The 20,785-nt window shown below is 38.8% G+C and overlaps 1 protein-coding gene across 3 annotated transcripts in view; it reads right to left on the bottom strand.

Annotated features, from left to right (window-relative positions):
• Positions 1-14,316, bottom strand: part of CCDC186 (coiled-coil domain containing 186) — a 40,257-nt gene extending 25,941 nt beyond the window's left edge. For 2 of the 3 annotated variants that reach the window (XM_012803566.2, XM_023511744.1), the window contains exons 1-2: positions 14,150-14,316; positions 3,475-4,167 (exon numbers count right to left, since the gene is read on the bottom strand). In XM_012803566.2, the coding sequence (XP_012659020.1) occupies positions 3,475-4,106 (632 nt within the window). In that variant the 5' untranslated portion in view covers positions 4,107-4,167; positions 14,150-14,316. Of the gene's footprint in view, positions 1-3,474; positions 4,168-14,149 lie in introns of those variants that run through there. The other variant, XM_023511743.1, reaches the window with a different exon arrangement.
• Positions 14,317-20,785: the final 6,469 nt, after the last annotated feature.

Below are 20,785 nucleotides of genomic sequence, written 5' to 3'. Positions count from 1 at the left end.
ACGGGCAATGAAGAAATATAAATAAAATGTCAGGGAGTGATTGAGTCCTATCAAGAAAAGTAAAGGACAGCAAGAGGACACAGAATAACTTGAGCTGCAGTCTTAGAAAAGTAGCCAAGGCAGGCCTCGTTGAGGCGGCAGCAGCAAAGCCCAGGAATGCAGTGAGGAAGCCATAATACAAATGCTTGGGAAAGAGGCAAAAGTATGCACGTTTATTGAGCCTTTTATGTGCAGTGGTTTAACTTATGCTAAGGTGTATACTCAATTTGTTACAGAAAACTACAGGAGCCACAAGAATACTGGCTGCAGGTCACAAGTAAACAACTCAGGGAGGGGGGAGAGAAGAGCAGTTAAGCACTCAAATTGTTCTTCTTACACACCAAATGCACATCCTATACACAGGTTACTGTTCTTAATTAAGAATTTTGGTTGGAACTTGGACAATAATACCGTTTTAGAAAACAGAAACAGAACAGAATGGTAGATAGTATAAAGGAAATGAGGAGATGTTGGTCAAAGTGACTACCGTTAATAACACCATACTGTACACTTAAATTTTGTTGAGAGTAGATCTGAAGTGTTCTCACCACACACACACACACACACACATATATTACATGAGGTGATGGATATGTTAACCAACTTGACTGTAGTAATAACTTTACAATGTATATCAAATGAGCACACTGTGCACTTCAATATATGCAATTTTTTAAATTATACCTCAACAAAGTTGAGGAAAAAGAAAATAGGGGAATGTATGTACAAACAAAGTTATCTGGAAACATGCATTCATGAAAATTTCAACGAAACTGAAAGGTAGTCCTTATCTAACAAAGGCAATGTAACCTGGTTCTGGGTACCCTCAACAATTAAAAGAAAATTAAATGAAGATAAAAGGGGGGAAAATGTAGTTTTAGAGCTGACCTGAATCACATTTTATTCCATTTTATTTGGAATTAAAAATATTATAACAAAAGATTAACCTAGATTTAAAATATCTGATTATTAGTATAATGCCTTAATATTCACAAAACAATTCTATCAGATATTGTCCTCCTTACTTAGATAAAATATTCTTCACTCAAACAAGTTCCTTTGGTGAATATAACAGAGCTTACAAACGGCAGTGAGATCTTCCAGCTCCAAGCATCTATCAGAATTATGCTCACCTCACTCGCCCATGCTGCCACTGTTCTAACAGGATGGAACAAAATAGAGGAATCAATTTTCTACTATATTCCTTACACTTTTAGCTAAACTGAACTCATAACTAATTCATTCCTGATAACCACATTTAACAAACCTCTGAAATCCAACTAATGAGGTTCAGATTTTAACTTATGTGTGTTCATTAGCACATGACTTTGAACAAGTTACCTAGTCTCTCTGCACTTCAGTTACCTCATCTGTAAAATGGAGATAATAACAGTACATGCCACAGAGAGTTGTAGTGAAAAGTCTGTAAGTTAATATAGCTAATGTGCCAGGCACATAATTTACAGCATATAAGCATTTGCTGTTATTATTCAGGATACAGCATCTTATAATTTACAACAGAAGTATTAAAGTGCTAAGAATCCAGACCTAAGGAAAGTGGGAAAAGACATCAGAGATAATCTCAAGGGGAACATCTAACAAAGCTAAGTACTGACCCCAGGAAAATGAAGAAGATACCCTATATAACCAAGAATAGGAGAAGCACCACGGTTTCAAGTAACTAAACATACATTCACCTAGTATCAGTGTTCCAGTAAGGCTAAGAGCACAGAGAAGCAGGCACTGGTTTCTGGGTAGTATTAAGAAAGGCCTTGCCATCTGGAAGAGGCATCTGTACACCCATGTTCATAGCAGCATTATTTATATCAGCCAGAAAAGGTAGACAGAACCCAGGTGTTCGATGACAGATGAATGAATAAATAAAAATGTGGCATATCCATAAATTCCTTAAAGAGGAACAAAATTCCAACATGTTTACTACGTGGGTAAATCTCAAGTTATGCTAAATCAAATAAGCCAGTCAGAAAAAGACAAGTACTGTATGATTTCACTTACATGAAGTATCAAGAGTAGCCAAACTCACAGAAAGTAGAATGGTAGTTGCCAGAGGCTGGGGGTAGGTGAGAATAGGGAGTTACTGTTGAATGGGTACAGAGTTTCAGATTTGCAAGGTGAAAATATCTGCAGATTGACTTCATAGTAATGTCAATATAGTTAGCACAAAGGAACCGTCTACTTAGAAGTAATTAAGATGGTAAATTTTATGTAATACATATTCTAATCACAATTAAAAATAAAAATTAAAAATAGAAAAAAAGGCCCTGGATACTAAGAGATTAAAGGCCATTGGTAAACCAATGAAATGTGAGCTGCTTTGGGGAAGACTAATCCACTGAGCAGGATAACCTGGAGGAGTAAAGGCCAGAAGAATGGAGATCATTAAAAGCCAACTTCATAACCATTATGGTGAATTTTCCTCTGTCATCCTCTTCTGAGACACTGACTTCCTGCCTCCTTCTCTACACACCCCCAACTCAAAATTTTTTTAAATATCATTTTTTGAAAAGAGCTGTATTTTAATGAAGGCTAGTTTTATTTTACTTTCTTCAAGTTTGTCAAAAAGTACCTAAATGTGTCACTTAGCTATATAAATCTAGAATAAAAATACAGGTTAATATAATACATATGGGCTCGGCGCCTATAGCTCAACCGGCTAAGGCGCCAGCCACGTACACCTAAGGTGGCAGGTTCGAATCCCCGGCCCAGACCCGCCAAACAACAATGACGGCTGCAACCAAAAAAAATAGCCGGGCGTTGTGGCGGGCGCCTGTGGTCCCAGCTACTTGGGAGGCTGAGGCAGGAGACTCGCTTGAGCCCAGGAGTTGGAGGTTGCTGTGAGCTGTAATGCCACGGCACTCTGCCCAGGGGGACAGCTTGAGGCTCTGTCTAAAAAAATAAATAAATAAATAAATGCTATAAAAAAAAATATATAATACATATGAAAAAGACTAAAATTAAACTGTCATTAAAACAAAATTAGCTTTGCAAATCCAAGAGAAGTCTGAAAAGAACTAAGTTCTCATTACTGAATGACAAACAATTCTTGTAATCTCTAAATTGTTTAAATCACTGAATTTAGAAGGAGGATTTAAAAACTTTTTTATGACTTCTCATTTCCTTTTGAATTTCTCATTTTTAACAACATATTTCTATACTCTTTCAAAAATGAAAAATTTGGGTTGTCTTTATAAAAATTTCTAGCTCTTTAATGAATTTACACTATTATTTATTAAACTAGGATGTTAAATAACTACAAAAATTTGACATTTGTTCAATTATTCAGTAAGTACACATTCTTTGCTCAACTACTATGTGCATGACTCTCCGGTGGAATTACAAGTGGGTAAGATGACACTTCCCTTTAAAAAATTCAATTGTGATCTGTGAAAAAAAAACCTAAAATAAAAAACTTACATTTTTATGGTGTGTTCCTGCTGCAAATACTTGTCTTGCACACACTTGTCAAAGAGAACTAATGCATGCTCTCCCTTTTTCATCCCATTTGGTACTCGGTGTTCTTCCGCAAACTCTGCAGATAAGAGCTCAGATTCTATTTCTTCCAACAAATCCTCTGATGCTGAAACACTCTTTATCTTTGAAATAAGTTTCTTGGTGCAGTCTGTATCATAAGGACTTTCTGAATAAGTCTTTTGATTAGCTGCTTCTGTAAAGGTAGATGACCTTAATTTCTCCAGTATTTGCGTTACTGTCTGTTCTGTTTCATTTGTTTCTGAAATTTGCTTTGCAAAATCTCCACTAGGAAAATCACCTGTTTGTTCAGAATTTTCTGGACATGTGTCTATTTTAGCACAAGAATCCTCTCCTCCACCATAATCTGGATTATAGTTTCCCTGAGCTTCAATTTGATTATGTTTGGTAGGCTGACATAAAGTTTTTTCAGAGTTGAATGACAATAGTTTGAACTCATTTTCTAATCTGCTGCTTTCATCACCAGAAAACGAGCTGCATGAGTCGTCCTTTAATTCAGATGTTCTCCCAGTATTTTTATCACAGGGAATGGCAGCTACATTCTTTGTTTCTGACATGCTGACTGGCACCAGTTCACTTTGGGCGTCTTCAAATCTGCTCTTGATCTTCGTTTTACATCTAGGAAATTGAAACATCAAAATTAAACAAAAAAAATTTAAGCCAAAATCCCATGTATACTTGCACATATACCATGATGTGATATAACTAAGACCACAAACTAATAATTCCTTTAAAAATCTTTCCCTTTCAAAAAGAAAAAAGACTAGGAAAACCAATCCAAGTTGGCTATAACCAGTAGGGCTACTGCAAAGTTCTGTGTCTTTGCATACAGTTTCACTAATTAATCTCAGTTACAGTCTGGCATTCCCTAATTATCCCCATAAAATGTTAAGTAAGAAATAATGCTAGTGACTGGAAAATTAGTGCCAAAGAATGTTTAGAAGTCCTTCAGCTCTGTGAGGAAAAAATGACTACCTCAAGAACCTATAAGAAACACTTCATGAATAGGACCCCAATGGAAGCACTAAAAGAGAAATCACAAACCAAAATAATGGAACAATGTACATTAATGAAGATAAAAAATTTACTGAGAGAGACCTGTAACCCCAGCACTCTAGGAGGCTGAGGTAGGTGGACTGTCTGAGGTCACAGGATCCAGACCAGCCTGAGCCAAGAGCAAGACCCTGTCTCTAAAAATAGCCAGGTGTTGTGGTAGGCAACTGTAGTCCCAGCTACTCCGGAGGCTGAGGCAAGATAATCACTTAAGCCGAAGAGTCTGAGGTTGCTGTGAGCTGTGAAGCCACAGCATTCTACTGAGGGTGACAAAGTGAGACTCTGTCTCAAGAAAAAAACAAAACAAAACAAAACAAAAAAACCCCTAAAGACTCAGCTGCCTATAGCCCAGAGATATAGATCTGAGCTAAAAGGAAGTAGGGTGGAAAGAGTCCCTGACAAAAATTCATTTTTTATCCAGGCAGGGAGGATCTACAAAGTACCACCGTGATTTTCAAATATTCTCATCAGGAATAAAACAATGTTCAGTGCAAATCAGCTCATATGCACTGCTTAGACCAAATTAAAAAATTAATTTGACAGTGTTATATTTTTATATTATGTATGAAGATTATTGTTCTGGTCTATGAAAATTAGCCAACCTCAAAAATTATGAGACACAAATATAAAATATTTCAGTGATCTTAATGAAAAAGAATCGTCAACTTCTTTTGTCAGATGTCCTGTACAAAGTAGGTAAGTTACCAAAGCCATGTGAGGTTAGATAAAAAAGTGGGCAGATTATATAGTTTTGACTACCTAGAAAAGAAGTAATTCCAGATGAGAGTTATACCAATGGAAAACAAAACAAAAATTACAATTCTGAAAAACAAAGATGCATGTTTACATCAGGCTGTGATGGAAGTGATGGTCAAAGGATAATTTAAAAAAAAAAAGGTGAGAAGACTGGTCAGCTAGAATCCTCAGAATGCTGAGCAGGAGTGAATTTTGTTAAGAACAAATCATAATAAATTATAGTGGAGTAGTATACTATGGAGTTCCTAGTATATAAAAGGTTCTCAAATATTTGTTGAATTAAAGCCTGCCTATAAGCACAAACATAATACTAGTATTTGAAAAACATTGTTCTAGGGATGCAGAAAATGGGAAGAAGGATAGTCTTTCTTTTAGTTGAGACTGCTCTTTGGGGTATCAACTCACATAACCATTGGCCTTAACACTCTATTAAACTACCTATCTGTATAACATACATTTCCAAACCAAACAGAAATTATCTTGCTGTGCATATTTTATAACCAAACCAAAGCCCATGCTGTTACTAAAGGCTTGGTTTACAACCAGGAGTTCCAACCTGTGGCCCAATGGCCACGTACAGATTTAAGGACTATTTGGTTTATCTGTAGTGTCAGCTATCTGGAAAAGTATGCACAGACCTTTTCTTTTGCTCATCAGGTTTCATTAGTGTTTGTGTATTTACTGTATGGCTCAAGACAACTCTTATTCTTCCAATGTGCAGCAGAAAAAACGTTGGACACTCCTGGTAGACAATACAAATAAATGCAATAATAAAAGATTTTATAAGTATTCTGTATTCCAAAATCTAGGACAGAGTAAAATAATTCTCAAATAAGGGTACTGCCATCTACATTACCCTACCCAAAGTAACTCAAAGATATAACTTGTGAAGATGTTGCTGTTGAATTTAAACTTGTATCAAAAACCTGCAAATCAATCTAAAAACAAATGAAGGAACTGGTCTTAAACATCATAACTAAGGCTACTGCAATATAAGTTGAACCCTGACCAAAGTGTAACAGGGAGCAGATAAATAATCTATTTGAAGAAATAAAAGACTTCAAAGATGTCATTACAAACACCCCAGCGTAAAGTAAAAAGAAAACTTTATCAACAACATGGTTCTTATCTATGTGCCGTGATTTGTCAACAGAAAAACACTAAGCAAACACTGGCTTAGGCTCTCACCCAGCTTTTATGTTCCCGGATTCAGTCAAGTCTTTGTCCTTCCATTTAGATAATTTGAAGTAACATTCAGAGTTGATGCCTACATAATAATAATTTTCAGTTCTGTACTCTTGAGTAATAGACACCAAATCATCTCATCTTCTTCACTATGTCTGTCTCTGTATTAAAATCTCCATGTGAATACAGGCATTTCCTCTGGAGGTTCTACTATAACCTCAAACTCAAAATGGCCAAATCCAAAATCATCATTATAGCTCCTACCATTGAGCAACAGCAGCTCATCCTTCTATTCTGCCCATGGTATAATTTTCTTAGTCATCTCTTTGTTTCCCTCATAGTCAACAATTTCATGGCTCCTGCATTTCTATTCCCCCTTTCCTCTACTGAGACCTGTGATCCCTTCACATACCTGGAACACTTAAAACTGTTGATTTCTCAATCTCTCTCCATTCCTCCCTCCTACACTCCAAAGGAGCAAGGAGGTTAACGGAAGGGCAGGTTTTTTGGGACAGCCCAGGGATGAGACAGTACCATGGCAAAGGTCACTAAAACAGGCAAGAAGTTGCAGTGTGTACTACACTGGCTCTGTCACAGTGAGACTGCCCTGTGAAGTGCATCTTCAGTGACTAAAGGGGCCAGGGACCCACAACAGTGCCTCTAACAAAACCCCTGTATAGAACCCAGGTAATGAAAGCTCTGCCTGTGCTGGTTAGTCTTCCCCCAGATGGAAAGGGGCTGCCTAGAACATGGAGAAAAGGAGCATGTCTTCACTAAACCTCTTCTTCAAACCACGCTGGTATGAACTAACAGCTTTAACTTTTCTTCAGGAAGGATAAGTTTGTGACTTTGGCTTTAAAAAAAAAAAATAATTAGAACACATCTTAATTTCTGGAATTTTCTCTAATAACCAAAAGTGTGAGAAAAATTGTAACAAAATGAGTGACTAAACTTCAGAGGACAGTTAAAGGGACAGGAATGTTTTATACAGTATGGCTGGAAGCCCATTAAAGAAAAAATTAAACTACTTTATATTTATATTTCAGAATTGAGATTCTTCAATAAACTGGTTGTCCCACTTCTCCAATCTTATCTCTCAACACATTCCTAAAATCCTAGCACTTCATTTTCCTAGCCTGACCAGGTCTATTCAGGTTTCCCCAAATAATTCCATGGCTTTGCACCATCCACAATCTTCTTCCCTTTAGTCTATTTAAAGCCTAATTATTTTAAAGAACTGATTCTAATACCACACTTCTGCGAAATTCCCTCATTGCGAGCACAAAAGTAATCTCTTGGGTAAATTAAAAGACACTGCATTCATACTTGTCAAGCACACAGAGCCTTTCTTGTGACATTTTTGGATGGACATAAATGGTCTTTGTATTTCCAAGAAGAAGGAATCTCACTCTTAACTAAAGCAAACTCCCTAAATCTAAAACAGTAGTATCAGACAAACATAACTAATACATTTTTCTACTGTATTTACCCTCAGTTTGGCAAATGTAATCCAGTTTTTGTTTTTGTTTTTGAGATAGAGTCTCAAGCCGTCACTCTTGGTATAGTACTGTGGCATCATAGCTCATAGCAACCTCTAACTCTTGGGCTCAAGCGATCCTCCTGCCTCAGTTTTTCTATTTTTAGTAGAGACAGGGGTCTCGCTTTTGCTCAGGCTGGTCTCAAACTCGAGCTCAAGCAATCCACCCACCTCAGCCTCCCAGAGTGCTAGGATTACAGGCGTGAGCCACTGCGTATGGCCAATCCAGCGGTTCTTAATGAGGGTAGGACCCATAGGGTTCCAAAGACGTGGACCAGCATTTAGTGGGCTGGAAATATGTTGTAGAAAGACTTGTAATCTGCAGGGTAATGTAGAGCAAAAACGTGCCTCACATCCTGCAAGACATTCACCTAGATTAAAAACTATTTACAAATTACCTAACCTTAGAATCTAGTTTACACATTATCCTCCTGTAAATTAAGGAAGACTTAGATTAAGTTCTAAAGACAAGCACCTTCTATAATTTCTTTAATATGCCCACGATGAAAAAATAATCATGCAAATTAGCATCTAATAACCACTTAGCTTGCAAAGTTAGTTTTCTGATGCTCATATGAATACTGTTTGAAGATCAGAGGAAAAGGAGAGGTAGTTAACAAAGATCTACGTTTATATACGTAACGAAGCCATTACCAAGATTAAGTAAGTGCACAGAGGGCTAGCAAATGGGGACGACCAAAAAAAAATAATAATAATCAGCATTATATGGCTATGATTAACCGGGAGAAAAAACAGTCAGCTGAGTCCTGTAGGCCTTCAGTTGGCAATGCTGATGCAGGTAATCTGATTGCTATCCAAGTGTTTTCTCTTTTCTCTTGGTGATGGGGTTGAGAACTGTCATCAAGGATACTGAGAATAGAATAGCCTACTAGTAGATTAAAGGGGGATGCTGTAAAACTAGTCTTTTATTTACAAGATTGTCTTGATTTAAAAAGTGCTTGTACAAATTAAATTCACACTCATATACAGTAATTACAAGAATAGAGTACAATTTTTTTTTTGAGGGAAAAAAGAAACAGGTTACTTTGACTTTTTAGCAACATTTAGTCATTAAGGGAAATACTGTATTTAAAACAGCACAGTCACAAAACTCCTCTTAATTCAAGCACGTTTTTTAATCCCCAGAGTTGTTTCTGTTTCTGACACAGTACTACAGGACCAATTCACACTTCAAAATTGTTTCTGTAGGTGAGAACTGGTTTCGCTCTTACTGGAGCTCATCAGCTGTAGGCAACTGGTCAAGAAACAATTCTTCTTTGCCTTAGAGCCAACCACCATGTCCACCTTGGATTTTATTTCTTATGAAAGAACTCTTATTTTTATAAAATTATTTCTATACAAGAGCCTTATAAATGAAAATACTTTTTTAACAGCTTTTGGTTTTATTTTCTGTTTTTCCACAAATTGGCACTACAAACAACAAAAAACTCAGGTTTATTCAATAAACTGCAAATACAAAGGAATCCAATCTATAGATAGTCGGTAATACGTTATCAATGCCTCATACAATGGCATCAAATCAGGAATACACTTCCAAAATAGATGTTAATTAATTTATTCACTAAATATATACTGAACAACTATTACTATCCTTAGAGTTGGGAATATGGAAGGAAATGAAACAGACACCCTCACGGGGCCTATATTCTGGTGCAGCCGGCCAATATATAAAGTCTGTATGTCAAATCTTCTACTCCTTGTGTTCTGCTACAATAAACACTAAATCATTACAGATTACATAGTGTTTAACATTATATTTCCTTTTGAGGTCTACCAGTGCTCCATTAGAAGCTATTAAAAAAAATACATGAGTGTTTTAAATCTAATAGAAAAACATTAAGTCTAATAAACATTATGCTGTAAAACTATAAATTTTGAATGATAAACTTATCATTCAAGTCCTAAGCAATACCAGCTGTATACTCCTCAAGTAACAACCACTACAACAAGCAAGTTGAGCCCGTGAGACCACTCCTGGTCTTCAACATAATGGTTTACTGTCCTCTGTAGGAAAAGTATGTCAAAAGTTTTTTTTTTTTTTTTTTTTTTTTAACATTTCTCCAACTACATGTCAAAAGCAGCATAAACAGAAGAATGAGTTATCTTCCTGACTAGTTCTAACAAAACTCTGACATGGCTATTAAAGTCAGAAGCAAAAATCAAATCAAAACAGTATCCACACAGTCCAATATAACCTGCTCACAACCCCCTACTGATTTTTTTATTTTTGAGACAATGTTGTTTATAGGTAAGAGTGCAGAGTGCAGTGGTGTTACCAGCTCACTGCAACCCAACCTCGAACGCCTGGGCTCAAGCTATCCTGCCTCAGCCTCCCTACTCAGTAGCTGGGATTACAGGAACATACCACCACACAGATTAATTTTTTCTATTTTTGGTAGAGATGGAATCTTGTTCAGACTGGTCTCAAACTCCTAACCTCAAATGATCCTCTTATCTCAATCTCCCAAAGTGCTAAGATTATAGTTGCAAGCCACAGCACTGGTTCCGATTTTTGATAGACTTTTACTTTAAAAAACAAACACTTTCCTGGAAAAATCTGTGTAAGAAACATGAAAATTTTGTTTCACATGATGAAAATACCTGACACTCAAGTTTCATGTAATGTGAATTTATGCAGATCAAATTCTTCTTTTAAAAATTAAAATTAATAAATAAAAATTAAGCTGGCTATTTCAAAGAATTCTAGATTAATTCTACAAAAAAGAAGAAACAATTTCTATAATAGTCATATCTTAATTTTATACTAAAATGTAACATGTTCAGTTTCCTTTTAAGTGAAAAGCAACACTAGAATTTTAAAAGTTGTCTTTAGTTCAACAGTTTAAAAGTGTGTGACGTTGAGGCCAAGGTCAATTAACCCTGTGAGGGACTTTTTAGCTTTACACCTAAGACTCATGGCAGGGTGAGTTTTATGGCATATGCATTGTATCACACACACACACAAATGTCATAAAAAAAGATCCCAGGGAAATAGATAAGATACTACTGGAACTCCCAATAGGATCAAATCCCATGAAAAGGTAACAAAAGAATGAGAAACCAAGGTCGGTTAAGATGCCAGGAAAAAGAGGGGCAGTAGCCACATCATAAAGCACATTATCAAGTTATACCACATATGTAATGCCAGTTAGGTACCTTAGATCGATGCAATTTTACACACATAAATAAAATTTTAAAATACTAAAGCATGGCTCGGCGCCTGTAGCTCAAGTGGCTAAGGCGCTAGCCACATATACCAGAGCTGGCAGGTTGGCATCTAGCCCAGGCCTGCCAAACAATAATGACAACTACAACCAGAAAATAGCCAGGAGTTGTGGCAGGTGCCTGTGGTCCCAGCTACTTGGAAGGCTGAGGCAAGAGAATCACTTAAGTCCAGGAGCTGGAGGTTGCTGTGAGCTGTGATGCCACAGCACTTTACCCAGGGTGACAGCTTGAGACTCTGTCTCAAAAATAAACAAATACTAAAGCAGAAAGTTAAGACAGAAATCTTAATTTGAAGTTACTTGTACAGATCAACATTTGCACTTTAATAAGACTAAAACATGAAAGTATTTTCAGATCATGAAATATGAAAACTAAACGAATAAAACAAACAGGTCAACAGTTCTTTTGAGAAAGGAAGGCTAATAACTAAAAATAATTTTTTAAAGGTATATAAGCTGTGAGTTTGCCTTATCTTAAATGGTTTTGGTTAATGTTTACTTTGTGAAGCTACCTTTGGCCTGGGTTTGGTAAACTGTTAGGATGTAGTTTATAAGAAACTTATTCATTAGCACTAACTACCTAATCAATCCTATAGTAGACTATCACTTCCTGTCTCTTAATGACAGATGTTCATGAGAAATATACTCACAATCTAATCAAAACTATGGTGGGGTTGATTTCCATGTTTTATCTATTGCCCCTTGACACCAATATTTTTCCTTTTGTTTACTTCTTAATAAATAAATTTTTAAAATCTCAGTAGCTGAGAAAGTTCAAAGAATTCAGAAACAACCTAAGATTAGAAGGTCATTTACAGATTTAAATCATCCATGACCCCACTGCTGCCCCTAAAATGAATACTAAATATAAGATTGGATAGTGTAAGCCCAGTGGTATGTGTATGAGAAATTCAAGAATGGGCTTTTATTAAAGATACAGATAAGAGGCAAGAGAAAAACCCAAGTTTTATCAATAAAATAAACCTGGAACTTCAGGTTTAGGATCTTTAACATAAAACTATTGGATGAATTTGAGAAACTAGTACACATTACTATTCTTCAAAGGAAAAATGATTTTGTAAATCCCTAAATAAGGCTGCTTCCTACTTCAACCTGAAATCTTTCATAAAGCATATACGGCACTATTTTACCTTCACTTCGTGATGTCAGCAGATAGCTATAAATACATGTTTTTAAACTAAATATACTAGGCAATCATCATCAGTTATGTTGCCATTGTATAGCACCAAAGGGCAATTTGTTAGTTTATGAGTAAAGGACTAAAAGGCTAGAGCGGTCACTGTGCTACACACTAGCCACTCCTATCTGCCAGCAATGATAAAATTCTGAAATGCCAGTAACACTTTAATTGAATCTCCACCATTTAAAGATCCCTAAATTCATATGCAGTTAATCTTAACTAGGCCTTTAAAAAAATAAAATCAATATAAACAAAATCCACAGACCTTCACGAAAATTTTTCAGTAATTATAATGCTTGCCTATGATATGGTAAAAAGGAGTTTTAATTGTTATTACAGCAGGATTTGTAAACTACTTGGTATCTTCAATAAATTTAAAATAGCATGAAAAGACCAAAAAGAAAAGAAAAACTGGGCCAATCAACACTGTGTTTTATTTGTGTAATGATACGTAGAGAATTGAAAAGTACAATGCAAGGGAACAATGTACTTTTATACACAGAGACAGCTCAGTTTCTCTATCACTGGCTCAGGAACCTCAATCTCTCTCACAAGATCAAAACCCTGAAAAAAAAGAAGGTGTAGTTTACTAGCTGGGAAGGCCACACCCACAACTAGCAAACCTAACCATTTAACAGATTACCTGTTTTTGCTGACCATACACAGTACATCTGTTGAAACGTTGTTTTACTGTACATTTTCCTTAGAAAATCACCAGCCTATCATTTCGATAGAAATAAAAAAAGATGGGCATCAAAAGAACATGACACACATGCAGAGAAAACTTTCCAGTACTTGGGATCGTACTGCATATTTTTACTATACTCTCTCTTCTCATTCCCACAGGTAGCAACAAGACTTAACAAGTGAAAGCAGCAAGATTCTAACCCAGATGCTCTGACTTCAAATCGAGGCCTTTACCCGCTAAAACAAAAATCAAGACGTGAATATCAGTCTAAGTTGTTAAACTAGTAACAGCTGGGCAATAATTCAACCTGCAGTGTTCTCCAGGATTGCTACTTGGGGACATGTGGAAAGAGGTTTTTAACATTCTACACACTTGATGAAGATATAAATTTGAAATTCCTTCCTTATCAACCGCAGTTTATGAAATGCCCTGATGTCCTTGGAAGACAACGTCAAAACAAAGAATAATTATCTCTCTTATCCGTAACCTCCAAAAATCATTTCTAAGGAACTTGAAATCACAGTAATGGAAGGGAGTAACACGTAGTCACAGCAGTAAACATAAAACACAGTCAACTCGGAAACGAAACGTGAAATAGGTGATTAAGTCTAAGAAAGATTCTCGAGCAGGTGGGGCTTGGCAGCAGTTCACACTCACATGCCAGGCCCAAATTCCGTCGCTCTCGAGATACAGCCCCCCAGACCCTGCCGACCCGTCTTTGCCGTCTTCCACCCTTGGCATCCTGGAACCCGAACGCGGGTGGGAGAGGAAGGGTCTCGAATCCCGTGCCCCAGCCCTCACCTTCACGCCCCTGACCCCAGAGCAGTCAGGCTGGGAACGGGCTCGCCCCCGCTCCGGGACGGGCAGACAGCGCAAGAGGTTGGCAGCCCCAGGCGGCCGCCACCGCCACTCCCGGGCTCCCCTCTGGCACTCACCGCACTTTTCTCAGCCGCAGGCCACGCCCTAACGAAGCCGCTGGAGTTCTACCTTAGGAGCCAACTTCTTCATAGCGGGGTCCGGCAGAACTGGAGTGGGAGGGAGAAATAGCAGCAAGGAAGAGGGCCGTCACTTCTCTCACCGCCGCAGTTTCCCCGAGCACCCGCGGAGCTGACACATCAACAAAGATGGCGGAGACGCCGAAGCCGGCTTGGCTACAGCTGAGGGGGCGGAGCTCCAAGACGGAGCCAATCGGTGCGGCGCAGTTGGCGTGACGCGACGCACCTAGAAATTCCCCGGTTACCTATCTGCAGTGGGCGGGGCCCAAGGAGCACCGCCTTCTACCTCTCGGCCCAGGGAGGCCCCGCCCCGCACTCAGCAGTGCTGGGCTTCTGTGTCCCTGGGAACCTGAAGGGCCAGCTGTCTTGCCTTTAGTCCTGTCCCGCCTCACACTCTCCTCTCCTCCCCAATCCAAGCAGGTTGTTTCTTTCTGTAGGAAGCGATCATTGGATGTTATCCCTCCTCACCCTTGTCCTATCTACGGTTGAGTCAGGGCATAAAACAGTAAAAGAGAATTCCAAATTGTGGCTTCCGGACTCTGATGGGCAAACCCTGCCCATAATGTAGGCGAAGTCAGTAAAAACAGCTTACCTGTCGGTTTGGCAATTCATCCCAAGGTGAGATCTCGGGGGTGGGAGTCGGGAATGGGGTCTGGATTCCATAACACCAAGTTCTTATCTTCAGTTTGGTGCTATTGCCATTGTATAGAATAAACAGTTGGTGCGTTAATCTCCGGCTGTGAGCTCCTTGAGGGCAGGGAGTGCCCGTTTCTGGCTGCGTAGCACAGCGTCCCAGCGCGCAGCATGGCAACAAAAAGAGCATTAATTATGTACGTACAATTGCCTAACTGGGTCGGGAGAAGGAAGGCGAGCAGCTTTAGTCTGTGGAGGTTGTGCAAACCTCTTAAGTCCAGTAAAACAATGTTCTTTGGTTTAGGACTTATTAAGCACAATTAATGAATGAAAATATTCAGAACAATAGTTAATTCACGTGAGTCTTCAATGCAAGAGTATATAAAGGAAAACTTACTACCATTCTGTTAAGCTTTTCGGTACTGTTGGTGAGGGAAAACTATAACCGTTCCTCTTTCCTTTTCAACAAGAAATGGTACCTCCCTCCTTAAATGAAGGTACTGCGTTGAAACACATTTTGCAGTTGAAGTGTTTGTGGCCGAAAACAAACAAAAAACTAGTTTACTTTAAAACAATAAACCGACCAAACATTTCTAGCGACATGTATTAATCAAAGGGGAGAAAATATTAAGAAACCTTATGCAGATTTCAGCATTCATAGTGGCAATAATAATATTGATATAGCTATTTGTGAATATTTCTGAATTTATAATTAGCATAAAGATATAAATGTTTTTGGGAGCCAAGTGTTTCATTATGAAATAAAAAAATATAAAACCAAAGAAATTAAATAACTCTGTAATCCTATATTTCAATGTAGAAATAATCAGAATGAATGTATGGCGCATTTTTTTTTCAATTCAAGTCTGTCCGCGTGGGCACAGTGGCTCACGCCTGTAATCCTAGCACTCTGGGAGGCTGAGGCTGGTGAATTGCTTGAGCTCTGTAACTGGAGACCACCCTGAGCAAGAGCTAGACCCTACTATCTCTACTAAAAATAGAAAAACTAGCAGGCCTTGGGGCAGGCACCTGTAGTCTCAGCTACTTGGAAGGCCAAGGCAACGGGTTCACTTGAGTCCCAGAGTTTGAGGTTGCTCTGTCAAACACCACAGCATTCTAAAACAAGGCAACTGAGTGAGACTCTATCTCAAAAAAAAAAAAGTCTGTATACTGAAAAAGCGTAGAAAAATGACCAAACCAATAACTGCTCCCCTACTCCAAACTATTATCTCTAAATATCATGTTCCAGTAAAAGTAGGTTGCTCTTGGAGAGGAAGGACTGATTTCAAATGCGAACAAATGTTAACCTGGAACAGCTAAAATGGATCCTGAGTGGCTAACTGGACATAAATTTAAAATAAAGCCAAGAGATCCAGCTGCTGCGGCCTCCTAAGTGCTTGGATTACAGAAGTGAGTCACTTGCTTGAGCTCAGGAGTTCAAGACCAGCCTGAACAACAGTGAGAACCATCTCTAAAAACTGGGGATTGGGGCAGGCACCTGTAGTCCCAGCTTCTGGGAGGATGAAGCAAGAGGATCAGCTGAGCCCGAGAGTTGAAGGTTGCTGTGAGCTTTGATGCCATAGTACTCTACCAACGGTAACAAAGTGAGACTCTGTCTCAAAAAAATTAAAAAAATAATAAAAAAGCCAAGAGGCCATTTGCTGACTTTCATTCACATACATATTTGAAAGTCCCAGAAACTTGTTTATTTATAGACAAAGTCTCACTATGTCACCCTCGGAATAGTGCCATAGCATCACGGTTCACAGCAACCTCAAACTCTTGGGCTTAAGCGATTCTCTGGCTTCAGCCTCCTAAGTAGCTGAATCACAAGTGCCCGCCACAATGCCAGGCTATTTTTTGTTGCAGTCGTCATTGTTGTTTAGCAGGTTTGGGCCAGGTTTGAACCCACCAGCCCTGGTGTACCTGGCCAAGTGCAGAACTCGCCCCGCCCTTTTTTTAACTTGGCGATTTTCAGCACTCTCTTTACCAAACAACCAAGCTCACTGCTTCAGTCTACTTGCAGAGGTATTAGTACTGACCAATCAAAACTCAACTGCATCAACCACCAGCTGCAACAATCTATCAGAACTAAGCAAGTTTCAATATTTCAGTTGCATAAAAGGACTGGACTGGGAACCTGGGTGGGACCTTTTGCAGTGTCACGGAGCCCTCCCTTTGTCTCTGGAACACACTGTTCTTTTTACAGTGGAGGCTAGGTCTCTGGTTTGCACATGGTTCACTGAAATAGCCTCTTTTCTTCAAATTCTTTTTCAGAGAATTTTTGTTCGCAGAAATCTATGGCAAGACATACAAAAGATAAACTAAGACACATCAGTTGTAAAAAATGAAAGGAGAAAAGAAAAACAAAGGTGTTCCAACTGAAGCTAACATATGACAAACATGTATCAAATATATGACATATTTAACATTCAAAAATACTAAGAACAGCAATTGATTCATACACATCAACTACGTTAAAGTCAATGAGCCCATTTATTCTTTTTTTCCCCACAGGACAAAATGAAGATTTAATTTTTTTTCCTTCTCTGGATCATTAGCATATACTTTATAATCAGAAAGAACTCTGGACAATTCCTTTGGATCTAATTACATCCTGATAATTTTAACAGCATTTCCTCCAAACCACCAGGTCTAAACACTCCCAACGTGAGCATTTTTCTAGCCAATAAGCTCTGAAAAGGCCTGCCTTTGCTACACTTAGGGAATGTAAGCCGTTGCCTCAAATCTCCATAGTTTTCACTCTGAACTTTTTTTTCCTGGCTATTAGGGAAGATAAAATATATTTAGATATGAACATAGGTTATTTTATAGTGGTCTACTTCTAGGTAACTTTCTACTATTTCTTTCTTTTTTTTTTTTTTTTTTTTTGGCCAGGGCTGGGTTTGAATCCACCACCTCTGGCATATGGGGCCAGCACCCTACTCCTTTGAGCCACCACCCCACTATTTCTTTTCTTCTTCTACTGTTTTATTTCTACTCTTTTCTTCCTACTCAATATTTTGCAAATTCTTAGTCCTGAATTGCTTTTATAATGAGAAAAGAAATCAGTCCAAGAAATTCTTGAGAATTTTGAGGGGGAGAATTAGGAAAGTTGTGAAACTATTTAGAAATCTTTGAATTTCTTAGAAATCTACTGAGTTCTCATATCATGGGCAATGTAATGGAAGGGTTCAGGGTGGTTTGTAGTTGGGCAGAATCTGGTTTTAATTGAGCCCATTTATTTTCTAAAATGTCATTGACCCTCTTGGAAGATGCCAAGGAATCATTACATTTTGAAAACTGATAAAGGTAAAGAATCAAGCATTTATCCTGTTTTTCCTGTTGTAAACTGAATCTCAATCAAATGCTTTATGTGAGAAATTTCTTCTCTATAAAATTCTGTGTAATAAACGCAGATGGAAAAGGTAGACTACCATCATTTTGCAAACCCTAATGAAATAATGGAGGTAATATGAGTTTAGATCCATTAGATGAAAAACTGATGGGAAACCTTACAGAGCATGGAGGGGGCTGATAGCACTTGAACTTACTGCATCAATCTTAATATCCCCTAATGTGAAACAACTACATATTATGATATGTATCTTGTGACAGGCTGCAGTAGAGAAACAACACCAATTTTAAGTGTGAGGTATTCTTGCCAAAGGGGATGCAATCAAATCAAAAGTGAGACCAACTGCACTTACTTCAGCAAGTAAATCACAAAGTGCAGGATTAAAAAACAAAAATCTCTTTAAAATAAAACACAGTGCAAATACAGGACCTTGTTTTTATCCTGAATCTAACATACCAACTATTAAAAATAACATTTGAGACTATCTGGAAATTTTAAATACTGACTTTATGATATTAAGAACTATTTTTAAAGGTGGGATAAATTTTGGTGATGTTATTTAAAAGCCATAGTCCCTCAAAGACACATGCTTAAGCATGGATGAAAAGATGCAATATTCCAGAAAGCAAGAAAACAAAAACAAATCCTCACATCGATGGGAGCATGGGAGAAAGGTGAACAGAAGCCAAATGAATGAGTTCCTACTGGGCAAAGAACAAAATTGGAGCCAGAAAACAATAGTATTGGATTATAAAGTATAAAATAAATATCTATGAGTCTATACTGATATGAATAGATAATTGAATAAATTAATAAATGAGGGAGAACAGATAACTCATGCACAAGTATCCCAAATAGGCGTGGCACCTGTGGCTCAAGCAGCGATGGCGCCAGCCACATACACCTGAGTTGGTGGGTTGGAATCCAGCCCAGACCCACCAAACAACAATGATGGCTGCAACCAAAAAGTTGCCTGGGCGTTGTGGCAGGCACCTGGTCCCAGCTACTTGGGAGGCGAGGCAGAGAATCGCTTGAGCCCAGGAGTTGGAGGTTGCTGTGAACTGAGACGCCACGACACTCTACCCAGGGCGACATCTTGAGGCTCTGTATCAAAAAAACAAACAAGTATCCCAAATAATTGCTCACGGAGGCAGAGCATAACTCCCTACTCCTTTGATGGGGGTTCAAAATAACGGCTTCCTTCTAAAGAGTATAGCATGGAAAGGAGGAGGAAAAAGCAACTTTACAGCAGAGAAACCTAACACTACTTCAGCCGATGATCAAGTCCAATATCAATCGACATGGAATCACTCTGTCAAGACCCACACTTGATATGATGTACTTTATCTCTGGGGTCTTCCTAGAATCCATAACTCTACTCTTACCATGAGAAAAACATCAAATTCCAATAGTGGCCCATCCAACACAAGGTCTGACCTGTGCTTCTGGAAGCTGTAAAGGTCATCAAAACAAGGAAAGTCTGAGTAAGTGGCCACAGCCAAGAAAAGCCTAAAGATACGTGACAACTGCTAAAAAAAACGTAACATAATATCTTGGATTGGATCCTGGCTCAGAAAATGGACAAAAGATAAAAACTAAAGAAATCCAAATCAATTACTTTCGTTGACAATATATCCATATTGGTTCTTTAACTGTAAATGTACCATACTAATAGAACATGTTAATATAGCGGAAACTGGGTGTAGCGTATGTGGGAACTTTCTGTATAGTACTTTATTTTTTCTTTTCTTTTTTTTTTTTCCCCAGGGCTAGGTTTGAACTCGCCACCTCCGGCATATGGGGCTGGCGTCCTACTGCTTTGAGCCACAGACACCGCCCAGTACTTTCTTTTCAATTTATTCTGTTTATCTAAAAATGTTCTAAAAAATACATTAGAAAGATAAAAATCTGGGATTCGATTCAAAATATCCCAGGAAGAGTGAATGGGCTATCTATGTAGACAAGACTGATAATAAACTAATAATGCTGGAAATCAGTGGTGGGTACACTGAGATCTTATGAATTTGTTAGAAAAGTTCCATAGCAAGAGAAAATGAGAGATCAAGAGATACCACCTGTGTTTTGCTCCCAAGACCAGGTAGAGGCAGTGGATTAATCGGACCTATAAGTGGCTAAGAGGCCCAAGGGCGGAGGCAGGGTGCTTCTTTGCGCTCAAAGTTCGTCTGCCTATGGAGTTCCCTGGCGCACCTTTCTAGAAGAAGCTCCAACTGTAGTTTCCACAGAGGAACTCTGTGAGCCGGCAGCCTCCGCACCCCACCCCAGTACAAACTGTGCAGTACCCAGAGCACCGCCAGGGCCGGAGCTCAGCTGGAGTGGAACTGAGAAGCCGCCACACGTGGGCGCCGGGGGGCGCACGTGGGCGCCCACTGCGCAGGCGCCGCGCTGGGACCTAGGGCCTGCTGGGCTTTGGAGGCCAAGTCAGCCCGGAGAGCGCACGTAGGTGGCCGGGCTTGGGGAACCAGCAGTCGCCGCCACGGCCCGCCTTCAGAGACAGGTCGGGGTCAGCGGCCCTTTTGCCTCTTTCCAGGTCAGTGTTTCGAGAGTCATAGGGGAGGGCGAGGGGC

This window comes from Otolemur garnettii, unplaced genomic scaffold (assembly GCF_000181295.1).
Source record: "Otolemur garnettii isolate 467f Iridium unplaced genomic scaffold, OtoGar3 scaffold00021, whole genome shotgun sequence".
Taxonomy (NCBI): domain Eukaryota; kingdom Metazoa; phylum Chordata; class Mammalia; order Primates; family Galagidae; genus Otolemur; species Otolemur garnettii.
This window is presented reverse-complemented; position numbering and strand designations above follow the sequence as displayed.